We start from the raw sequence: 23,232 nt of genomic DNA on the forward strand, positions 1-23,232 counted from the left end.
GCATTCAAATATTTACTGTTTGTTTTTTGTTACTGTATCCAACCTCCTCCTCCTAAAATGATAAAGCTACTTATTTTATGACTGCTGCTATTCACGTCTCCGTAGCGGTTATACATGAGATACAATTATACTTTAACTGGGCTTATACACGTCCGTGTATGTATATCTCGTCCTGTCCGTATCCAGCAGAGGTCGAAAGTAACGAATTACATTTACTCGTGTTACTCCCTTGTCTTTTTTTAAACACACTAGAATCCCGCACCCCGCGCTAAAAAAAGTAACTCAGTAACTTTTACTCAGAGTACATTTTTAATGAGCTACTTTTTACTTGAGTACATTTTTAGACTGGTAACTTTACTTGTACTTCAGTAAAATTTTACTTAACAGTACTTTTACTTGAGTACAACATTTTGTTACTCTTTCCACTGATATCCAGGGTGCCGGCTTGTTATTGCCCATCATTGTGCATTAAAACGAACAATGTTTTAATTAAAGGACATGAGGAGACCTGCATAGCGACTCTAAACCGGCAGCACGTCAGCTTCAAAGGGACTCCGAATTGTAATAATAAATCAATATTTGCCACATATGAATGATTAAATACTGGTCAGCTGCTTGCATATAAGTGAATGCTTAATTCATGTTTGACGATGTCGGCGTTCAATGATCACTGGATCATTGATATGAAATACTATGACGTTGATTACTAATGTCACTGCAGCCTCATTGATCACTGGAGCAACTAGTCAGCTGGGTTTTAGTAATAAATAATACATCATTTTCATTTATAATGTGCAAACATTTCCAGAATAATGCTTATAAAGCTTTCAAAATAGTTAGTTGCTTTGTTCAAAAACTAAATGGTTCAATTCTTTTTTTGTTGACATTTTACACTAAAAAAGAGGATAGTGAGCGGCTAATATTCCGTTTCCTTGGCTCCCTGCTGTGCAGGTTCGCCATCATGTAACATGGAGACAATAAGACAGGAGGCGTCATGTCGGATATATGGCATAGTTTTACTTTCACATTTTTTCATTACAGAGTAAATCTTAATTCTAACACAGGTATTGGACAGGTTCTTAACACCGATACATGAGGCTGCATTAGCTAGTGGATACGGCATATACACACACTCACACACGCAACCACACACACACACACAGAATGACTATGTTTTCCACTACAAAGTTCAATGATCTGGGATTGCTGTGCAGCCACAGAATGTAATGTGACCATGTATTAGAAATGTCTTTCGGCTTATTTTCTTACCTGCTGACAACCACATTCTCTCGCTCTCACACACACACACCTGTAGTTGTAATGGACATCTGGGTGTCTTACATCTTGTCCTCGCCTAGCGCATCCGTGCTCGTCCATGAGAGGAAGCCCAGGGAAGCGCTGGAAAGCTGTGGACGCATGGATCTAAACTTTTAGTGTAGTGGTTGCGTACACATCTGTTTTCCTTCCCCATGTCTCTTGAATAAATGCATACGCTTATTCATATATATTTATATATATATATATATATATATATATAATGGGATGGATGCCTAGAACTTGAGTGCCTGGCTCTAAACGGTTCTATCCTGCAGGAGATCGTGGTGCATCTAGGATGTCGACTCAGACGCTTCCCAAAGCTTTTCAATGGCAAGAACCTGGAACCATCCCAGATGGGTGTAAAAGTCCTCGACAGGGTCCGCGCTGGGCCATCCTTCTACTCAAGAGACTTGGATATGGGAATGTCTCCTAAAAGGGATAAAGTAATACACTGGCACGTATTTACACACACAACATGAACAAGTGGACTACTTCTTTGAAATGAAAGGCTGCCATTAAAAGGCTCCAAGGAGAGGGGGCATTCAGGGGAATCACGCTGGGGGCCTCAAAGAGGGTCCCAACGTCTTAAGTGCATTGTCACAAGGAATGCTTGACGGAAATGAGTGGGCAGATCAGAGTCCTGATAACCTGGAGCAGTTCTCCCTTCACTAATGAGTCTCAACAGACCCACGGGGATTCATGGAGGCCTCATTAGAACGTGTTAGAAATGAGTGCATGCGTTTAATTCAACAGCTTCACTCATTTGACTTCAAGGAATGCTCACCATATTTAAATGCTGTGTGTCTCTTTGTCTCTCTCTCTTCACACACACACACGCACACACACACACACACACGCACGCACACACACCCCCTGCATTACTACTACAGTCAGGATTGAGCAGAATGATACCCCCGGCTCAACCATGGGACCGGGACACACAGGCCCCAGCAACACAGGTAAACACAACAAAAACCAGAATGTAGCATTATGTTAATAAACAAGTAGAAGATGAACAGGAATCAGAATCTGGGACGAGAATAACGACAACAATGTCGCCTCTGCTGCTAGCAGGGGCTGCTTTTTCCCTTATGTAGGTTACACCTTTTACTCAAAGATTTTTTGTTGGGGGACGGGGAGGGGGGTGAGGAGAGAGGACGCTGGTGGGGCGGGTGGGAGTACTGGTCACGGAGGAGGTCTGGACTCTAGAACTGCTGGGCCAGCAGCTCGCAGAGACGCAGGGACACCGAGTCCTTGCTGCAGCGCAGAGTGAGACGGTACATCTGGGGGCACACAGAGTGAGGGGGGGGGGTCAGTCACTCCGGGTGAAGACACATGGGTTAAGGTGCTGAGACATGCCTCCTCTGCTAATCAGACAAAGTGACCCTGGCTGTCAGAGGGCTTGTTGAACCCAAACTTTGCTTTGTGGTGACACTAAAGCATCAGAACTTTGGTCCTGGGTCAGCTCTCGGTTCAACAGCCACATGGTGAGGTTTCTGTTAGAATGAATCTCACATGGTGATCTACACCCTCTCAGAGCTAATGGATGAGCTGTGTAGTACCTGTGCCTGGCCGTTAGGCTCCAGTCTCAGCAGACAGCCGACCTGCTGGCCCTTGGTCTGGATCACTCCAGCACACACGTAGTTCTCTGGGTTCGGATCCACGTCGTCCAGCAGGGCCGTTCCTAGTCCCAGTAGCTACGCACAAACACATGCAATGTAGATTACAGCGATACCAGAATGCAAGCGTGTGTTGACAGAAATGCGTGCATTGTGTCACTTAATGTTGAGAAGAATGATCAACGTGATAAATAAAGAGATGTAGAAAGTAGACTAACTGGATTCCAACAGCGTTTGGAACTGTATAAAGTAATGTAATAAAAGACTAACCTTTGCCTTGAGGACTTCAGTGTCCATGCTGTGGTTAGCCTTGAATATCTTCTGTGCTTCTTGTTGAGGCCTGGGGAGGGTTCACAGGAACATTTTAACATTGTCTGGGACGACGATCCCCCCCGCCACCACACACACACACACACACACACACACACTTACTGGCTAAGCTGTTTCCAGCGCTGGAAGAAGTCGTGGGAAGTCATCTCAGTAGGCTGAAAGAACTTGTTGATGGTGACTGGCAGCTTGAGGCTCAGGTTCTGCAGAGCACCACCGTATCTGAGCATAAGCCATAAAGACATGCTTCACGTTTCTGTGGGACACACGCACGCGCCACAGCAGCAGCCCTGATAAACAGCGGCCAGGTGGGGGGACCTTTGCATTTCAATGCAGGTCCATTTGTGCCGTTGGGTTTTCGGTACTTTGAGCGGCAAAAAAGGAGGAAGAAAATTATTTGTTGCATTCCAATGCTAATTAAAGTGGGAAATAAGTGCTAATTTGACAGAACTGTTTATGTTTTCTAAATAAATAAGTTTGCTCAAAAGTGCAATGCTAACATGAGCAAATGGAATGTGAAGGACTTCTTCACAGGAAGATCCAGGAGAATCCTGACTCTGGGTTCGTCCAACATGAGGTCACCCTTAGATCAGACACCAAAGGGACAGGCAGCCTAAATGACATCAAAATCTTCTCCTCATATTTCAACAGTCCTCTTTAGAATGACCCTGATGAAAAGTGGCTTTAAACATAACATTATATCCTGCAATGTTTTTTGAAAGAAATGTACAGTACATGTTTACAGTATGGCTGCTCAGGCATTTAAAAACTTGCTGTAAAATGAAAGGGAGGTTTTTGTATTTTGTCCCTTTTAGCAAGCCATTGGAAGAGTTACCAACCAGACCAAACACTGTAAAGGCGAACAAAGCTGCAGATGGTCCTGGGTTCATGGCACTCATTCACATCACGTCCCATTCGTCGGAGAGGAGGCTGCTTGTTGGTGCGTACCTGAACTTGATGTTGAGCAGTGGGGCCTCAGAGAAGTCAGTCAGACACTCTATGTTGAGGACCTGTTGGATCTGGGCTCCGCCCTCTACCACCGGCTCCACTGGTTTGGTCTGGACGTTGAGCTGTGGTTGGTGGTCAAGGGCCGTGAGGACGCCACACCGGCACCATCTTACTTACTAAAGACATATGATCTGAACTAGAATTCAAAAATAAAAATTCTAATTCTGTCCGATCCAGAACCAGAGATCTGAAAGCAGGTCAAGTTGCATAGAAAGGATATGAGACTGGAGCTCCCCAGGACAGCTGACTGTGGTGGTGAAGCTGGCGAACTGCACCGACGTCTTGTTCCCGTAGAATAAGTACATCCTCCCTGAAAGAGACATGGCCCAGGTGTTACAGCAGGTAATGAAGCATGTTCTCCTGGTGGTAAAGTGGGTGTGGAAACACCAGCTACTTAAAAACCTCTGGGGAGTGGTGAAGGGGGCGGAGCTTGTGCCCACAAGCCCAACAGAGCTCACCTAGATTCTGACGATATTCGGACTTGATGCCAATCTGCAGCAGCTGATTCTCAAACAGGACCCCGTTGTTCTTGCACACAAACCTACAGGATGAAGCATTAAAGGGTGAGTCAACAAGACATTTCCAGAAAATGAATACATCAATTTGATGCGAGTAATTTGCGTCTTGCGTTGAGCCAGTGACACAAGCACGCTACTGCTGTGGCTCCTCTGATCAGCTGTTAGTAAAATACAGTAGAGTCCAGCTTGGCTAAGCGTCAATGCAATATCCTTTGAAACAGGGAAAGTCACATTTAAGGGCGTAGGACTCCCGCACACAGGAAAAAAATCATACCTGCAAACTCATAAGGGGTGAAAAAGGTGACAAGGAAGGACACGTGACACCAGAGAGTCACTAGTCGCTTTTGACAAAAAGAAAACCACTTGATCGTGGTTGGCACCACTGATCTGGAGTGAGCGGATGAAACGTTGGGGAGGGGGGGGGGGAATGAAGACGCTGCAGAGCGCTGACTGTCCCGCACCCCCCTGACCCCTCCAAAATAAAAACACTTCAGACCTACACCATTCACGTGGATGACCTATTTTGCTTTCAAAATGGGCCAATCGGTTTGCAGGTATGTAAAAAGCTTACTTGTTGAGGAGCTCGTCTGCCTCAGACAGAAGAGTAGCAGGATCCTCAGAGGGAGGAGCAGAGCTGAGAGACCCCAGGACAGCACATGGATGGAGAGACAGGGATGGATAAGACCAAGGGATGCAGCAGAAATTAGATGAAAAGGCGTCCATTGGACACGGTGGGACAGAGATGGTTCAAGACCAACGAGAAGAAAGGAGGATAAAATGCAGAGTTGTTAGTGAAAGCTTTTTGTACAAAAGTGACATCATTGCACAATAAAAAAGGCACGTGGCACCAAATAATAAATACTCATCCAGTGCTTTTCTATTGTTTGGTGCCCTACTCAGGAAGACTGAATAACACATGAAATAATGGACTGCTTACATCCAGAGTGCGTGAAGACAAAACGATTCATACAGGAAGGATTTTGAGTCCTGTTCATCTGAAATGTGGAGCCCAAACGACAGATGATCCCTCCCTGTCTGCCACTGGTCACATGCACATGAAGCTTGATGCCATGAACACTGTTAAGTGGAAATAATGGGGGGGGGGGTGTTCCTACACCATTTAGGATTGGACTGGAGCTCTTGTAATGACGTCATCTCTTATGACTGACAGTAGTAATGATCATATTGGCATACTGGTTCCTCCCCTACGCCATCCTTCTACTTGTGAATACCTCTGGAGAGCAGTTATTGAGTCACACGTTGAGTCACGTTGTTGGTCTGCACATTTGGATGGAGCATCTAATACTGCGTCCACACCAAAAGCGAAGCAAATTATTTGCGCGAGTAGATTCCATGCAAAGGGAAGGCAGACACCAAGGGTTGCAGAGGACGCAAAAGACGCAAAGTGTATAAATCGCCTTTTCCCCCCAAAGTTGAAACATTTCAATCCGCGTTGAGATGCTCTGCTCCGATCACCGCCGCCCTGCTGACAAAGCGTGAAGACACTTTATGGAACGGCTGCTCACCGGAGACACCGGTTCTCTTTTGGTGTGAACGCAGCGTCAGTCTTCATGGTTCATTTACTCAGCCAAAATGAGGTGGATTTGTATAATAGTATGAACATGATCATATTCTGAGCAGGATTATATTCATAGCTGCAGCGACAGTCAAATTGGTAGTTCTTCTATCAGGTGATGAATGGACCCCCCTCCACCCAGAAGAAGAGGTTTTTTTCTGCTTTGTTTTGAATTAATTGCATCATAATCATCATTTTGTAAACATATTCAAGTAAATGTATTTAAAATATTAAAATTGTGCAAAAACAAAGTTTATCAAACCATTTTTTCTGTGTCACACCTGTTTGTTTGATGCTGAGCATCTCACTATCTCGCCCTGCGTCTCCCTCCCTCTCTCTCTCTCTCTCTCCCCCTCGGAAGGTGATGAAGGCCGCAACCCCCCCGTCGACCCACTGCAGCCCTCGGAGTACCCCACTAAGCCACACGTGTGGCTCATCTGTTGTCATGGCCCCATATGCACACAAACCATGTGCTCCATTCATTGAGCATTGTACGGATATGTAGAGCAAGTCACATGCTTTGATGTAAACCCAAATGGCTCATGGTCATCAAGCTACCCATCCAGTGGGGCCTTACATAAATAAAGATGGAAACAGGTCATATTTGCATTCTAGCCACATCTGTTTACTACTGAGCCCTTACTCTGAGTCACCACAGCCCTCCACCAATAGGGAACCAGAGGTCTCAGTGGGCGGTTCCAGATCTCTGTCAGTGTCCAATCACGGTTGAAGACACACACACAAACAGGCGCACGCACACACACACACGCACATAGGCGCGCACGCACACACACACAAACAGGCGCACACACACACACACACACACACACACACACACACACACAGAGAGAGAAGAAGAAGAGAAACAGACAAAAGACAGTCACATACACAGCAAGATTAAAAGAACACACATGTGTAGTGGACCAGCCAACCATGAGGACACTATCTGTAGCTGCGAAGCAGACCAAGGGAACTGGGGCCCACTGCCCCCCCCCACCCCCTGCACACTTAGAGCCTGGCCCTTCACTAGTTGTCAGTTATACTCAAAGAAAAGGCTCATCTGAAAGTATGGCAGAGGTGTCAAGTAACAAAGTACAAATACATTGTTACCTTACTTACTTACTAAATTTGGGGTATCTATACTTTACTAGAGCATTTTTGTTCATAAGACTTCTTCTACTCTATATCTAATATCTGCAAGCTGATCTCAGTTTGGTATTTAGCGAAATGAACTCGTCTCGTCTTCGTCCTCATGTAAAGTCCATTTAACGTTAAATGAGTATCTTCATGAACTTGAGTTGATACTTTAACTCCTACAAAAGTATTTTTGAACCCTAGTATATATACTGCTTAAACGTCATTAAGTCACTATCATGACTACAACAAAACATCTCATCTCAGCACCAACCTAAATACTGGTTGTAGCAAGTAGTACAAGTAAACACAGCTAACTGAAAGGGGAGGGACTCATTCATATATTATGGGACTATGAATGTCTTCAGGTTGACCGGTCCATATAAGACAAAGATAGAGCAAAGGGAGACGGACGGCACAGAGCCAATACAGCTAGTTGCAGAGGGATCAAACAGCAAGCAGACCACTTCCATCCCAACTACACTCAGCGGCCACTTTACTAGGGACACCTTGTTAACACTACGTGGTGAAGACGACTTGCTGAAGTTCGAAGCGCGCATCAGAATTCAAAAAGAAAAATGAAGTAACTTTGTACATGGTTGTTGGTGCCAAGCGGGCTGGTCTGAGTGCGTCACAAACGGCTGATCTACTAGGAATTAAATACACAACCATCTCTGGGGTTTACAGAGATTGGAAAAACGTTGGTCTGGTGAGTGTCCAGTCAAGCTGTGACATTCAGCTGGTGTGAACCACAGAGCGTGGATCCATCCTGCCTCAGGCTGCTGCTGGTGTGGGGGATATTTTCTTGGCACACTTTGGGCCCCTCAGTGCCCAATGAGCAGTGTTTAGATGGTGCAGCCTTCACCTCTCAATCCAACAGAGCACTTTTTGGGTTGTGGTCGAACGAGAGATTTCCATCGTAAATGCTGTCATGTCAATACGGACCAACATCTGTGTGGAATGTTATTAAAAGAATAACACAGAGAATTAAGGCAGTTCCGAGGGCAAAAGGGGGCCCAACCTTTCACTTGCAAGGTGGACCCAATAACATGGCCGGTGAGTGTATATTATATACTATATATATACACATACTAGATATACATGAAGACAAACTCATTCATTCATCTCCACAAGGTCCAAGTTCAGCCCAATCAAGAATGAGAGCCACTCATTTAACAGGCCGTGTGGTCCCTCCTCATCTTGCTGTGGTTTGGACGTGTCTTGACCCCCCCCCCCCCCATGGGGGTGTAATTCCCAGCCAATAAGCAGTGCCCCTTCTCATTCCCAGGCTTTGTAACGCTCATCAGCCTCCACAGGCTCAGGGCATGAAACCCTCCCTCTGCTGTGCAACACAGAGCCCCTCCCTCAAAGCCTGCCCCCCCCCCCCCCCCTTAGTGAGGCGTGGATGCATACATTGCTACTTTGGAAAATACTCTCTCTCGCTCGATTGCTCCCTCGTTGAGCCTGAGAGAAATACTGTATAATAACTAATGCAAGTATCTGGGTTACTGTGAGCTGGAGGACCTGCTTCCCCCGTTTGTCTAAGCAAAGGAACAATACAGCTGAAGAAATTATAGAGAACTTGTACTAAAGTTGGATGTTGATTTTGTAACGATACCCGGTTTGCTCAATATGTAGCTGAATTAAAATAGGCCTGCTATTGATCATTTCTAATCTTTTGAAAAGAAGACACTCTCCTGAGCGAGCTTTACTGTGGCGCTTCATACTGGACTTTAGCTTCCATGGATTCTACACCTCTGTGTCAAAGGAGGAGCTTTTACCTGAGGAAGCCGTCGTCGTTCACAGCAGCAGAGGGTGCAGCAGGCCCCGCCTCAGAGAACACATCCACCAACAGGCTGCCGGCGCTGGTAGGAGCAGCACCCATGGGAGCTGCTGACCGGATCCCCAGCAGGTCTGCGGAGGGTGATGGGGTGGACTGGAAAACAAAGGACACTTGCAGTAGGGGCCATGACCATTAAGTACTTCTGTTACAGCGGCTGGTGTGCACCAAGGCAGCTGCAAGCAACCAAGACATCATTTGGGAATAAGGCCTTGAGAAAGTCTGCTTACTGCATTGGAGGCCGACATGGCAGCCGAGTCTGGCCCCCGCTCGCCCCCCCCATTCAACTCCCCACCCTCCCGTTTGCCATCTTCCAGGTCAGGCACAGACACAGCACCCGGCCCCTTCTTCTTCTTCAGCTTGGCCAAGATTGACGACTCCCTTTCGGGGAAAGGCGGCATCTCCTCCAGGACAGTGGCCTGAAGGAACCGAGAGGACAAGCATGCCGTGATGACATGTGACATGGAAATATGGGGAAAATTGCTAATGTATGCCAGTTGATTCCATGGTGCAGAAAGACAAAAGGGGACAGTAAACCTGGCCCCTAGCTGTTAATAGCTGCCCAGCAATGCGTCCATTAAATCATTGTTCCTGGAGCTGATCAGGACTCACCAGGACATCAGTGCTAGCAATGGAAGAAAGTTTCAGGTACTCTACAGCACGCTGCTGCAGCTCCACATCGGAGTTGCGGATCTGGCTGTCGCAGCGCAGCACCTCTTGGATGGTGGCCTTGGTCTCCGGGAACAGGTTGATGAACTTGATGTAGGCGGACAGCAGCAGGGCACGGGTTGGCACCGAGCACAGATGGAACTTGGAGTGGAGAAGGTTGAACTGGACCAGGGGGCTGGATCAAAGGACGCCAAAGTTAGCCATTATCGCTTCAACAGTCAACAGAGACTGTGCAGATAAAAGGCAACATACCTGGAGCGCGGGTCACCAGCAATGAGGTTACCAAACTCTCCCAGAATGTAGCCTCCAACCTTCACCATGTTCTCATGGCAGGCAGGAGCCTGCAAGGCCTGGAAGAGACGGGGATTCGACTTACTGTCTTCTATTTACAGCGCCAGTTAATGTGCTCCAAACAAATACCAAGGGTAGCTCAATTCATAAGGTTTAACATGGTTTACACCGTGGTACCTCAAACACCGTCTTGGCGGCGTAGCCCTGCACATCGTCTCGGTTGATGACGATCTGAATGACGCGGTACCACACCTCTTCGCTGACGTAGTCGCCAGCAATGCGGATGAGGTTGAGAATGGTGTCTACGTACCAGGAGTAATCCACTGCATACTTCTCTGCTAGGATGGCCACTTTCAGCACCTGAGTGAGGAAAGGCACAACACATCACTGCTCCATCGGTTGGACGATCATTGAGGACACTGCTGAATGGGGAATTGTTAGGTTTTTAACCACAGTCACCAATTTTCGAGAGACATTTAGAGAGGAAGTAAATCTTGAGACGCACCATTTCTTCTCTGATGGAGTAGTCTGCGGTCTCCAGGTAGCTCAGCATCTCAGCCACAATCTGCTTGGCATTGCTGCGGTCACACATGGCATACAGCAGATCAGCTGCCCTCTGGCGAACACTCACATCCCTCTCCGTCTGCACAGAACCAACGAATTAAGGACAGCCGTGTTTCACACAGAACAAAAGGCACAGCACAATTGTGGGAGTAGACATCGGATGCTTAGCATGACATACCAGCACATTTCTAACTTACATTGGTTAACAAAAAGATGAGATAAGGCAACGCTTCATTTCAATATCACAAATGAGTGTGGCGCTTCAAAAGCAGGCCAGAGGAATAATCAGAAACCTCAGGCATTTAACGGGAGTTCATAAGGAGTACAGGGCAGTCAGATTGGATTGCTTGTGCTTACTGCAGTCACATCACAACAAGCTTCATCCCACCTCTGGTCCGCTCAAGGGTTTTGCGGTTTGTGAGACTTTGGGCATACGAGTTGGGATATGAAAAGTGCACCTCCTTTTCTGCCCGTGTCTATAACAGTACAGGCCAACCCGTAGCACTACACACAACATACTTAATGTTGGCTTGACCCATCTGTGCTCGGGGTCATCAGGGCGACGTAATGATACAATCAGTTGGGCTTCTCACTGAAGTGGGAATGGAAAGGTAGGACTGAGTAGATTGGAACACTGCCCGGTGTTGGAAGTGGGAGAGCCCACCTTTAGAGCGTTGATGACGGTCTCGATGTGGGTCTTGACGGCTTCGTGGGAAAACTCAGAGCTGGCCAAAGTACACATGCTCTCCAAAGCCAGGTAGCGCAGGTTGGTCTCTCTGTGCTGCAGGAACTGGCCCAGCTGGTTACAGGCTCGCACCAGCAGGTTCGGCTCACTGCGGAACAGAAATCAATTTAGAAACCTACCATGCTGAACAAGTACAATTTCCTCAACATCAATCATAATTTAGAATAGAAGGTTACTGCAATTCCTCCCTGACAGACACATGTGGCCCACCATCCCCTTTAAATATTTGCAACTCACCTGTCATAGTGGATGATCAGCGAGATAGCCTCAAACAAGATAGCATTTTTGGCGTTGGAGTGCTGCACCTTCTTGGACTTGGGTGGCTCCTGGGCCTTATTGAGGATGGTCTCCAGACACTCGACCAGCCGGCCTTTGACAGCGCCATCTTCTGGTGGAGGGTAGCACTGCAGCAGGCGCAGCAGCTTGCAAGAGAGCCACGGCGCTGGGACAAAGTAGTAGGTGTAATCCTGCAAATCAGTGGACGCCGACGACACAATCTGGAAAGACAGAATATTTCCAAAGAATTATTATGGCCTGTCGCTAGCAAGACAACCGTCGTGGCAAAGTGCAGCTTACTCTATAAAGGATGTACCGTATATAGACACTGTCATAAACATGGGAATTAAATGTATTCTTTTCATAGTTTTACACCCCGGAAGTGCACAGATAATCCTCTCTTGGTGATAACCACATCAGTCGACACAGGGAAGCCTCATTTAGGCATATAATCGGGTTGGACTAATGTTACCAAACTCAATATTTTATAAATCATTTGAAATGGTCAGGAATGCAAGCTGTCAGGAGAAAGCACAACAAGCTAAACGCAATAGAAAATCTATTTTATGATACCATAAAAACAAACCGCAGGAAACCCTGAGTGGTCTGTTCAGAATTGGGTGAATAGAATACACTGACAGAAAAGATTAGTATGCAGAATAGGTGGCTTCCCCATATAGTCCACAATTCCTTTTACAATAGTTTGCTCCTGACACACACACACACACACACTCACCCTGCTGAGTCGGGAAACAGCCAAGGAAACACAAGTCTTGAACTCATCTGGATTCTTCTGGCTCAAACATGTGATCAGAGAGATGGCTGCTGTCACCACACCCTAAAGCAAAGGACACACTGGTTTTAACAATACAAGCTTCAACACATCAGAAATAAGTTAGCTAATCAACAGCAGCCTTCAGTGAACTTCAGTCAGTCGATAAGAGACACACAAACAAACAGCGCCATGTGACTGCATTGGTGTGTGCGTGTGTGTGTGTGTGTGTGTCTGGAGTGAGTGCTCACCATGTGTTGGTCGTTGAGCAGGTGCACCACACGCGATGTCCACTCACCCATCAGCACCAGGTCAGGAGAGGTCTTATAGAGGCGCAGCAGACACAGAGCAGCAGACTGCTTCACGCTGTCCATTGTGTCACTGCGGGGAGTCGCGTTCACATCGCACGCAGCCAAGTGAGCCGACAGGGACAAGGTCATGACAAAGAGAAACGGGAACGCTGTGGATGCTTGTTTGCATTCGTTTCACAACTCACCCAGCAACCAGGATCCGAGGGATCTCACTGGCGAAGGCCTCGGCCATCTCGCGGCTTCCCACGTTGGCAATGCAGTGAAGCGCCAAGCACATGAAGGTGGGGTTGCGGCTGGACAGGTCATTCTTGATGGCGTTGTTGATCAGACGTATCAGCTCACTGTTGCTGTTTACCAGCACCGAGATGAACAGGTAGCCCTAGAACATCAGAACAAGAGTGCAATGACATCAAAAGTGATGGACCCCCAATAGAACGGTCCTTCCGACTATTCGGATAATGAGGAGCAGCTTGAGAGGGGTCCACTCGAATATTCAACATTGTAAAAGCCTTACAACACGTTTGTTCGGGGTGGTGCTCCTTGGGGCCAAATGACAGTAGTCAGCATTACAAATAGAGATCCAAACTCTCATTATTCAGCTGACTCAACATTTCCTGTTCCTGAGAAAACAGTTGGCGACTACAGGAAGAAGTGACTGTCGGAGGGATCTGTTCTGCTTTATCATTAGAACATTAAACCTAGCGTGCAGCTTTCAAATTGGATTCAAAGGGACACATTGATTTAGTAGGACATTTAAAGAGGCATTGCACTCTAAAATATATGTGCTTTGATGAAAACATATAAATGCATGGAATAGTATCGTCTTTGATTCCCAAATGTATCATGAGGCATGCACAGCTATCCAGTATTAGTTCCAGGTACGCAGAAATCCACTGTGATGGCAAGTTTAGAGAATGTAGGTGTCCTCACTTCAGTGTTTTCCCATACTCATTCCACTATATTACCACAATTTTCAGTCAGGAATTAAAAAAAATCCCTCACACGTATGTGGATATGTTAGTGTATGTGCACACGACAACCTGATGACAGCAGCTTGCGCGCGCATTGTAACAGAGTAACAGGCTTTCCTCAAATCCAGATAAACGCAGTTATAAAAACAAGTCCTTCCTCTGTGAACGAGTCAGATAATGGGGCTAGGAGAGGCTGTTCGAGAAAACGCGCTGGGGACCACATGTGGAAAATCACCAATTGATCGGAGCCATCTTGTTTTGGTAGCCAATGGCGTCTGTCTCAGGCCCACCGGCATATGTAAACAGCAACGTATTATTCAGTTTAACTGCTAACCCTAACCAGCCAATAAGCTACATTGTGAACCATAGCTCTGTATCAAATGGAAGCAGAGCTAGTAACGTAGTCAGCAGCTCCTGTGCTAACAGCTAAGGCACAGGCGGTCCATTCAGCTTATGGTGTGTTCAGGCTCTACTTCAGTGTAATAATACATTATCACATTACTTTTGACTTTGGCGCATGGCATAGAGAGCATGTGCCGTTAACCGCAGGGATGGAGGTTCAAACCCTGGCTGCTCCATGTCGTTTCAAAGTGTCAAGTGTTGAGACACCAAACCCCAAACTGCTCCCCGGGCGCCTGTACGCAGCAGCCTGCTCCCACTGTGGGATGGGTTAAATGCACTATGGAAGTAAATCTGTGTCATCGGGTGTTGAAATAAAAAGGTGATTGAATTTAGTCTAGCACTGAATATTTATGCATTGAAATGATGTATCTGAATGTTTTTCAACATTAAAATACTGCAAAAAATTCAACCTAAAAAAAAATCACTGTTAAAATATTCAGCTGCAAAAAAAAAATCATGGTTAGAATATTCAGCCGCAAAAAAAAAATCATGGTTAGAATATTCAGCCGCAAAAACACCAACATCCGGGACACTAAGGAAGAGCGATCGATTCTAGATTCAAGATCAGCAGCGTGCGTCAAGCTAAAGGAGCGAGCACCCAAAACACCTTCGGCTTCGGATTGTATCCATGTCCAATAATAACGGGGCCTTAACTCTTCTTTATGCCATCAGTGCGGCCACGTATGAATAAATACATAAAAGAACATATAATGTTCATCCTGAACCAAAACGTTTGCTTGCCACTGACGATATACAACTTAATTACAAGTACACAAATCAGCAGATCATCCTACGAGCTTCGTTGGCTGACGGCGTTTTGCAGCCGCTCTGTGACACAATGTTATTTTGCTCGACACGGTTCGAATCCAAGTTGTGGCGAACTTTTAATAAATGCTCTTTTATGTATTTCTTCATACGTGGCAGTGACGTAGTGCTCACTTGATACAATCGTAATCGCAAACATATTGTTGAACATTTTCAGCACAATATGTTTGCAAATGTGTGACGACTCAAGCAAACAACACCTGCCTGTCGGGGGAAAACAAACACGCACCCGTAGCCAAACCAGTAGGTTCAAAAACCAGTAGGCACGTAACACCGTCACTGAAAAATGGGTTCTCGTTTCAGACTTTACGAGCAAATACAGGATCCCTTTGAGTTAAATTCTAAAGCCTCGCATTAAGACGTACATCCCTTTATTTAAGACTCTGCGCTACTTGCAGGTCGCTGTGTTGTGCCAGATCCTCAATAAAGTTTACCCATGGCCATGAAGACTCATTTAACGTTACGTGGACTTTGAATGCCGCTTAATACCCAACTGAGATCGGCTTGTGCCGCTGTGAAAAAGGATCCTTCCACCGACCACTTTCCTCACTCGGCGCTACTGCGGTTATTCCTGCATGTCCTGTCGGGTTTATGCGTCTGCCCTCCCCCCCCCACACTACGATACAGCGGCTCATGTGCCTCTTCAAGCCCGTTATTATTGGACATGGCTACAATCCGAAGCCGAAGGTGTTTTGGGTGCTTTCTCCTTTTGCTTGACGCCCGCACGCAACATCATTACCACGGTTCCACATTGTGTGTTTGCATTTGCACGGCCATGAATGGGTTTTGACCCCAAACCCAGTCTGGGCCGGCTTGTCAGGCTGTGTTTACCAGCTGATAGCTACAGCACTATGGTACTTGCAGAGTTTGTGATGGCACACAGGTCAATGACTCTGTCAACTGACTAATATCCAGCACGTTTCACTACTAGCCAGACACAACATTTGATGTCATATAAATTTGTTCACGCTCATGTAACCCAACTGGACTGGCTTGTTCCCCCAACGTGGCATGAGGATATTGAAAAGTTTATTTTTATTCATCGCAGGGCCATAGTGGCGTAAGGAAATGTGCACTGTCACAGACATCCTCCCATTGGCATGACATTTACGTGATGTGGTCTCCACCTGATATATTGCAACATGGTGCATGTACATGTTATGCTCTAGTGCCACAAAGTGACACATGAGACTCCTTTGAAGCTTACTTTGCTTTTGCTAATTAACTCTTGGCTGGACGCATGGACTAGTTTTTACTCTAATGTAAAAATACATTTTTTCCAATGATTTTATCTGGTTGGAAAGCGGCTGTGGATCGGCAATGCAAAGAAAAGGAAAATGACAATTTACCAAAAATGACTTTATTGGGGAAATTGTCCACAGCTATCATTCAAAACCAGAAAGAATGGCACTGGGGTTGCATAAAAAACGTGGTATGAAATGACAATTAGTCCTTAACTAATATTGCATGATGGCGACAGCCCTACTGACTGGGGTACGATACCTGCCATCAGGCACGTGCAGACGTTTTGGGGGGAGGTGGTCAAACCAAAACAAATGCATGGCTTAATGACATTTTGTTTTTCAGAAAACAGACCAGTTGGGACGCAGGCACTAATGTTGTGGTTAATTTATCACCAGCCAACGTTTGTGATTGCACAAACACTGTGATTACCTGTTCGTCCGATGCTGCAGCCGTTTGGCGCTCAGCACGGGCACCAAGCGGAAGAGGAGAGGAGGGGGGGGGGGGGGGGGATACTTCAATAATTCTCTCCAGATTTATTTATTTTTTTCCATCAAGACGGGGACGGGAGGCAAGAAATTGTACTTGAGGTCATGTCCAAATCCCAACCCCCCCCCTGAACTCTGAACCCTTGGGGACTTATCGGACAGCCCCTGGTCAGCTGTTTAAATTGTGTAAATAGGAATGGGACAACATTCTGCTGCCATGTGGCGAGTCACAAAGACAATTTCAAAAAATAGGATTTACAATTAGGGGTATTAATACTTTTTTCTCTCTGATTTGAACGTCTTTTAGGATCTTACCTCACAAAATAAGATGAATAAACATTCTGGTTTCATGTCGTCCTTTTTTACATCTCCATGCTTTCATGGAGGGTGCAGGGTGGGATTGGGCGTGTGTGTCCCATGCAATCACACGCTGTGAGCTATTATGTTGAGCATTTATATATATAATGTTTCAAAACGTAAGAACAACAAAGCTCCATGAACCAAAGAAGTGCTGCAAACACACACACACACACACACTTACGATCTGTTTCTCAGTGTACTTGTTGGAGCTTAGCAGGTTGACGGCCTCCATGTGTCCAAAGTCAATGTCATGTCCAAGCAGGAAGATGAAGAGCAGCTTGCAGACATATTTCTTCTTGCTGTAGCCATCGAGAGCCTTGTCGCCTTTAAACTTGGAGCGGATGTTGGCCAGCTCTTTGTTAATCCGTTTGATCTCGGCCTCCTTGCTCTTACCTGACAGGGGAGACAAAGAAGAACCATGTAAGGGTTTTTAAAAAACATGATGGACTCCATCTTCCTCAAGAAATAAAAAACACTTTTCAAATTCCACTAGATGTGAGCCAAGAAGAAAGGAGTCAGCAGGCTCACCGGTAGTGGGAGTGAGATTTGTACCCCATTGATATGTAGTGCTGTTCGTTTGGGTCGTTTCACCTGCTGTTCTTGGGAAATGAGTGGAAAGGTCTCCTTTCTGACCCCACACCTTCAGCACAGATGGTCTCTAAACTAATATGTGTAATCATCATAAACCTGGTACGCAGCTCCCCCAGAACCCCATGACATCATCAAGATGCGTCGTATACTTTTTACCAAACAAAAAAACAATAAGCGCCACCACTCCAAGAAAGGTTTGTTTTTAAGCACAGTTCTAAATATTTCATAGTATCTTAGTAGTCACGTTCAGCACAGAAATAGGTTAAATTGCTGAAGAATTTAATCAATTGATGAATCAAACTGAAAGCTCTTCCAAATGTTCAAATCACTTCTTTGAAACTATGCATGCAGGTTGTATCGAGTCAATGTGAAATAAAGATGGCCTCCATAGCGCTTTGCGCTCTGTGTGTCGTGTAGATTTCACTTTATTTGGGAGTGGCATCTTAAATAGCACACACTTTTTTTTTTTAATCATCTCAAAAGCGTATAATTTCTGGTATTTCATAAAATGGGTTATTTGATTTGTTCAACTATTTTATTTGCAGTTTAATAACGTTTAAATTCCATTATTAGTTTTAATAATCTGTTCAGTTTGGCCACCATCCCAATGTTGGGGGGGGGGGGGGTCAAAACATGAAAGAATATTATTTAAATATACTCAAAATCTATTGGTTCTGTATTGGTTCTAGAGAATGAAATAATATATAATAAATGTATTTATAGCAAAGCGCACTGGCTTGAATAAAGCTCTCTATATGTAGCACGACTATTGGGCTTAGTTATTTTCCAGTTAAGTAGCCACCCAAATACTTTCTTATTAATGATTTTATAAGTTGTTATAAGATGCTCTTCATGAGGAGATGGAAGCAGAACAAGTCAAAGAAAGAGGCTGTACTTGTTAGTGAAGGGGACCATGACTCATTCGGTCCCGCCGTCTACTCTGGGAGCATTTGTGAAAATGCTTTGAGTTGGACAAAAAAAAGAAAAGAGGACGCCATGGAAAAGAAGCAATGCCAAACCTGGAAACTCGTCACAGAATCACCAAGGTGATATTTACAGGCACCGCATTTAAAAATGACCACTTCTTATAATTTGTCTCCATTCTTAGGTTTTACTCTCCAGGAGTGTGGGCTGACTCCAGAAAGGTTCTTTACTATTGTAACAATCATTTTTATTGTGCAGTATTTTTAGGAAAATGTGCTCATCACCATATTAGCAGTGCTTTATTAGCCGCTATCATTATTACTAAGTATCCTTGTAGAGCCGGGAGGAGGAAATGTAGCGATTGAAATGTGTTCGTCCAACACACTGAGCACTGTGTCTGACCACTATTCAAATACCTGCTGTGATGGGCTGAAGCCATGCCGCCACATGTGTGTGAAAGAACAGCGGCTTTAGGGAAGGACAACTCAAATAGATACCGCACATGCAAGCAAAATGTCAATCAGCAGGAAATTGTTGAGACAGTTTACCTAATTTGTATAGTGGGATCACCTGTGCATCTTGCTCAAACGTCCCTTTTCATATCCCATGGGATCACCAGGATGGAGCAGTGTGCCTTCCATCCACACTAACTGCTTAGCAGCAGAGACAATGGTTGGAATGCATTGGATACATATTTAAAAGTAAAAGGTCTGGTCAACTGTGCATGGGTTAAATTTGCAGGTGCAACTCAAGATGGACACTAACGCTGTGACAAGCCAAAACAATTTACAGCCATCAGTTTGGATAGGTGGAATTGCGTATTGACACTGGACAGTGCACACCGAAAGAAGAAAAAAGACCTGCCTTATGATGGCTTTGCTTTTGAACACTGAAATAAGACAGGAGCATCATGCTACCCAGTGTGTGGTTTCAGATCACAGGAGAACATACGGTAACAGAGAGGCCCTTTTTACACACACGTGTACGGTGCAGCTTGGATGGACAGTACTTTTATAAACCTCTAACACTCCATGTCCTCATTCACACACCGATGACAGGATCTACCACACACAGTGCCACCAGTAACTAACATTCCCACACTGCAGGCCTCGCTACAGAATGGGGTTAAGTGTCTTGCCCAAGGACACGTCACCATGGATGCTAGCCAAGGAGCCAGAGAATTGAGTTTTGTGTTGTTTAACAATGAAAAAAAGGGTATGCCATTCATTCATATATATATCCAACATTGGGAGTGACGCCGAGCGCGAACGGTGGAGGGTTCCTTTTTCCTGCTGCGCTACTTGCACGTTGCTGTGTTGTGCCAGATCCTCAATAAAGTAAACCCCCTTGGTCATGAAGATACTTATTTAACGTTACATGGACTTTGCATGCCGCTAAATACCCGACTGAAAAAGGATCCTACCACCGACCACCGGAGGAACCTACCAACGACCACCCGACCTACAATTAAACAGTCAACATGAAGAGTTACACAATGAACTGCATATATGAGGCAAAATCTGTGGCGCAAGAATGTGCGATTTCAAATTGAGGCTATTTTTAATTGTTTAAATGCTAAAACTCCAAAGCAAAGTTCCTGGGTCTTCTGCTAGTTGCGGATTCAAGTCAAATGGGGCTTGCACCAGAACTTCTCTGGTGGTCGGATATCTTCCCATCCAGCCCTGTTTGGAGAATGTACGAGTCACAATAGGCAACTTTGCATCGATATCGCTGCATCCCTGAAACTATTCTTTTTAATTTTATCCTTTCAACGGTAGTGTTGATCCATACAGCTTTCATTCAAGAAATGGAGACCCAATAAAAAAGACCAGCTAATGAACCAACGATTGGCTGACACTTCTCCAGCTTGACAGCTTTAGGGGATCATTGTTATACATCATTTAGTGTCCTGATCTCCAGTAATAGCTGCTCTCCATCCAACTACCGGGAGAGTGGGGGACTAACACCTTCTTTACAGAACAATGGCGTTACATCAAAAACTATTTTAAATTACTGCAGGGATCAATGTACACGTTTTTATTTCAATAACTAGTACACAACACCACTATTCCAGCAGATCCTTACTTCAGCCAAAGCACAAGCTGTTGTTGGAGGTATTATGGTGGATGGTTACAGAAAACAAAGTGTACCAAGCAGAGCAAACATTCACAGGTGAAAAAGCACTTCCCCAATAGTGCCACTTTGGATCAGGTTGACTAAAAACACTGCCCAGAACCTTTGCTACACTAAATCCAACACCTACACATTCTTTAGTTAGTCCTCAGTTTCCTATAGGCCTCACTGGGAGTCACTGGGACAGAGACAGTGGCATAGTGTCCCAGCTACACGTTTCTCTGGCTGTATTGTATCCTTGTGGGAAACAGTCAGGTATTTAATGCAATGGATTAGCCACACACAGACATGCCCGTACACCTAAATCACAGCCCTGCCTTTAATTATACACATAAACAATGAACCACAAATGTGAAATACAAAAGGGGGGAAGGGGGGGGGGGGGCAGTTTGAGCCTCTGCTGCATTTGGGTCTCTTGGGGAGCGAATCAAAGAGTCAGTCTCCAACGTGGACTGTCAACTTGAAATAAAGGAACATAAGCTGCTTTCCAAACCAACGTAGACATCCGGGTTTTCTATATCATACGGATTTTTGTGGTCAGAATTTGACGAAGCGAAGGCCGAAAGGCCTCTTTCCCGTTATGTGGTGAAATGTAACGTTATATTACTAATTGTTCCGTGAATAGGTAACGTTAGCGGCAGCGATAGGCAACAACAGCCCTTTGCTGGGGTGCCTTATTACATGTCCTTCCCCTACGGCAAAGGTACTAGCAACCCGCGGAGTAAGCAGTAAAAGGGACGGGTGGCAGGGACAACAATGAAATAAAATAGCACTTACAGTTCCTTATGTCCGAGATGAAAACCGCTAATCCGCGCATTCCATCTCCTTTCGACACAGCCGGCATTCTCGCAGGTTCCGGTCTTCTTCACTTCGGCCTTCACGTTATCCGTAAAATGGACTGACGTCGGTGAGCTTTTCACACCGGACGTTTAGTAGTAACGTTAGCCGACTACTTGGTAGCTCGAGTGGTGCGCTAACGTTATAGCTTTACGATTGGCCGTTCGCTACCAAACCCAGTGTCTGCTGGCGGGCTTCTAGCTCGGATAGCATTCACTAGATTAGCTGGATGGCGGTGGATCACCCAGCAGCAGGAGACATTGACGTTATCCCCGTTAACTGGCTCGTTTCCGCTGGCTAAGACAAGCTAACGTTATTTCATTCAATCTTTATCTAACGCTAGCTAAGATTAGATGCGACGCACTAAACACTGAAGGTTGACAAATCACTCGATGTAAAGCCACCGCCCAGTTGGATGTCTCTCAGATTAAGGCGGTCAGATGTGTTGGTGGAATTAGTGTCCGAAAATATAACATCAAGTTACTCCGAGTCAAGCACTCTGGAACTAGCTTAACAGCTAGCTAGCAATATCATTCGAGGCTTGGCATACATCACCGGCTAACCGGAATAAAGTCGACGGTCTTAACAGCCAGTCGGCGATACGGAATGATCTCTTTATCGCGCTCTTAATGTGGTAAATAAAAGGTGCTGTATAATAGATGTCCGTTCTGATTCTCCAGACTCCACTCAGCGGATGGATGTGGCTCGTGACAGCAAATCCGACAGCGTGACCGCGCGACGCATTCCCGCACGCGCACGTTACGTTGACTAAGTGAAGCTCAGCGCTGATTGGTGGGAGCAGTGGTTATGCTATAGGGCCAATACTACTGAGATCTCCCATTGCGGCCAAAAGCTGCTTGCACAACCCACGGCCAGGCCACGGTCACTGAATTTCAAAAGACCAGCACAGTGGACATAGGGACATTATGGGGTGTAGAAAGTTCCATCAGCTTTGGTATTGAGATGCAATATGTTCATCACTGGTTGATCCCTGCTTGACCTTATCTAACATATTATGCTACGAGGAGAGTTTAAATTTTAAGGATAATAAATATGTTCTTAATTGTTGAGGTTTTTGTATGAATTCACATCAGTAATGCAGTTAGCACATTCAATGGATTGTATGTAAATTTGACCAATTGGCTTCATCACTGGTTTAGTTCATTTTTTCCAATTATCTTTGGTTAGGTAATGTATGTACTTTGACTAGTTTCAACCGTATGTTTATCTATTGGAAATGGATGGTAAATGGACTGTAGTCACAGCTAGAGGAGCAATGCTGTCCAAGGATACATGGACATGCAGGTTAGCCGGGCCTGGGATCAGACCGCCAACCCTCTGATTGGAGGACGGCCACGCTCCCCACTCACCCACACTCACTATGTACTTAAGTTTGCTTTACATTGAAAAACAACATGAACTGATTTCCCCTTGACCTAGTGTGAAGTACCGTAGAATATCACTAGTGAGACTCCCTCACGGCCCCTACTAC

The 23,232-nt window shown here is 45.5% G+C and overlaps 1 protein-coding gene across 3 annotated transcripts; it reads right to left on the reverse strand.

Annotated features, from left to right (window-relative positions):
• Positions 1 to 997: 997 nt before the first annotated feature.
• On the reverse strand, positions 998 to 22,493 carry ap2a1 (adaptor related protein complex 2 subunit alpha 1). 3 transcript variants are annotated; one of them, XM_037475599.2, is made up of 22 exons: positions 21,681 to 22,493; positions 17,437 to 17,648; positions 13,153 to 13,346; positions 12,908 to 13,037; positions 12,621 to 12,722; positions 11,846 to 12,105; positions 11,528 to 11,696; positions 10,805 to 10,942; positions 10,477 to 10,659; positions 10,261 to 10,358; positions 9,952 to 10,183; positions 9,570 to 9,758; positions 9,281 to 9,435; positions 7,009 to 7,071; positions 5,361 to 5,423; positions 4,730 to 4,812; positions 4,492 to 4,581; positions 4,212 to 4,335; positions 3,369 to 3,485; positions 3,207 to 3,276; positions 2,880 to 3,014; positions 998 to 2,600 (listed from the first exon to the last, which is right to left on the reverse strand). In XM_037475599.2, the coding sequence occupies exons 1-22, from the start codon at positions 21,745 to 21,747 to the stop codon at positions 2,523 to 2,525; spliced, it is 2,952 nt and encodes a 983-aa protein (XP_037331496.1). In that variant the 5' UTR covers positions 21,748 to 22,493; the 3' UTR covers positions 998 to 2,522. The 3 variants fall into 3 exon arrangements, with proteins under 3 accessions (XP_037331496.1, XP_037331498.1, XP_037331499.1); XM_037475601.2 differs by lacking the exon at positions 7,009 to 7,071; XM_037475602.2 differs by lacking the exons at positions 5,361 to 5,423; positions 7,009 to 7,071.
• Between the last annotated feature and the right edge of the window lie 739 nt (positions 22,494 to 23,232).

This window comes from Pungitius pungitius, chromosome 12 (genome assembly GCF_949316345.1).
Source record: "Pungitius pungitius chromosome 12, fPunPun2.1, whole genome shotgun sequence".
NCBI lineage: Eukaryota > Metazoa > Chordata > Actinopteri > Perciformes > Gasterosteidae > Pungitius > Pungitius pungitius.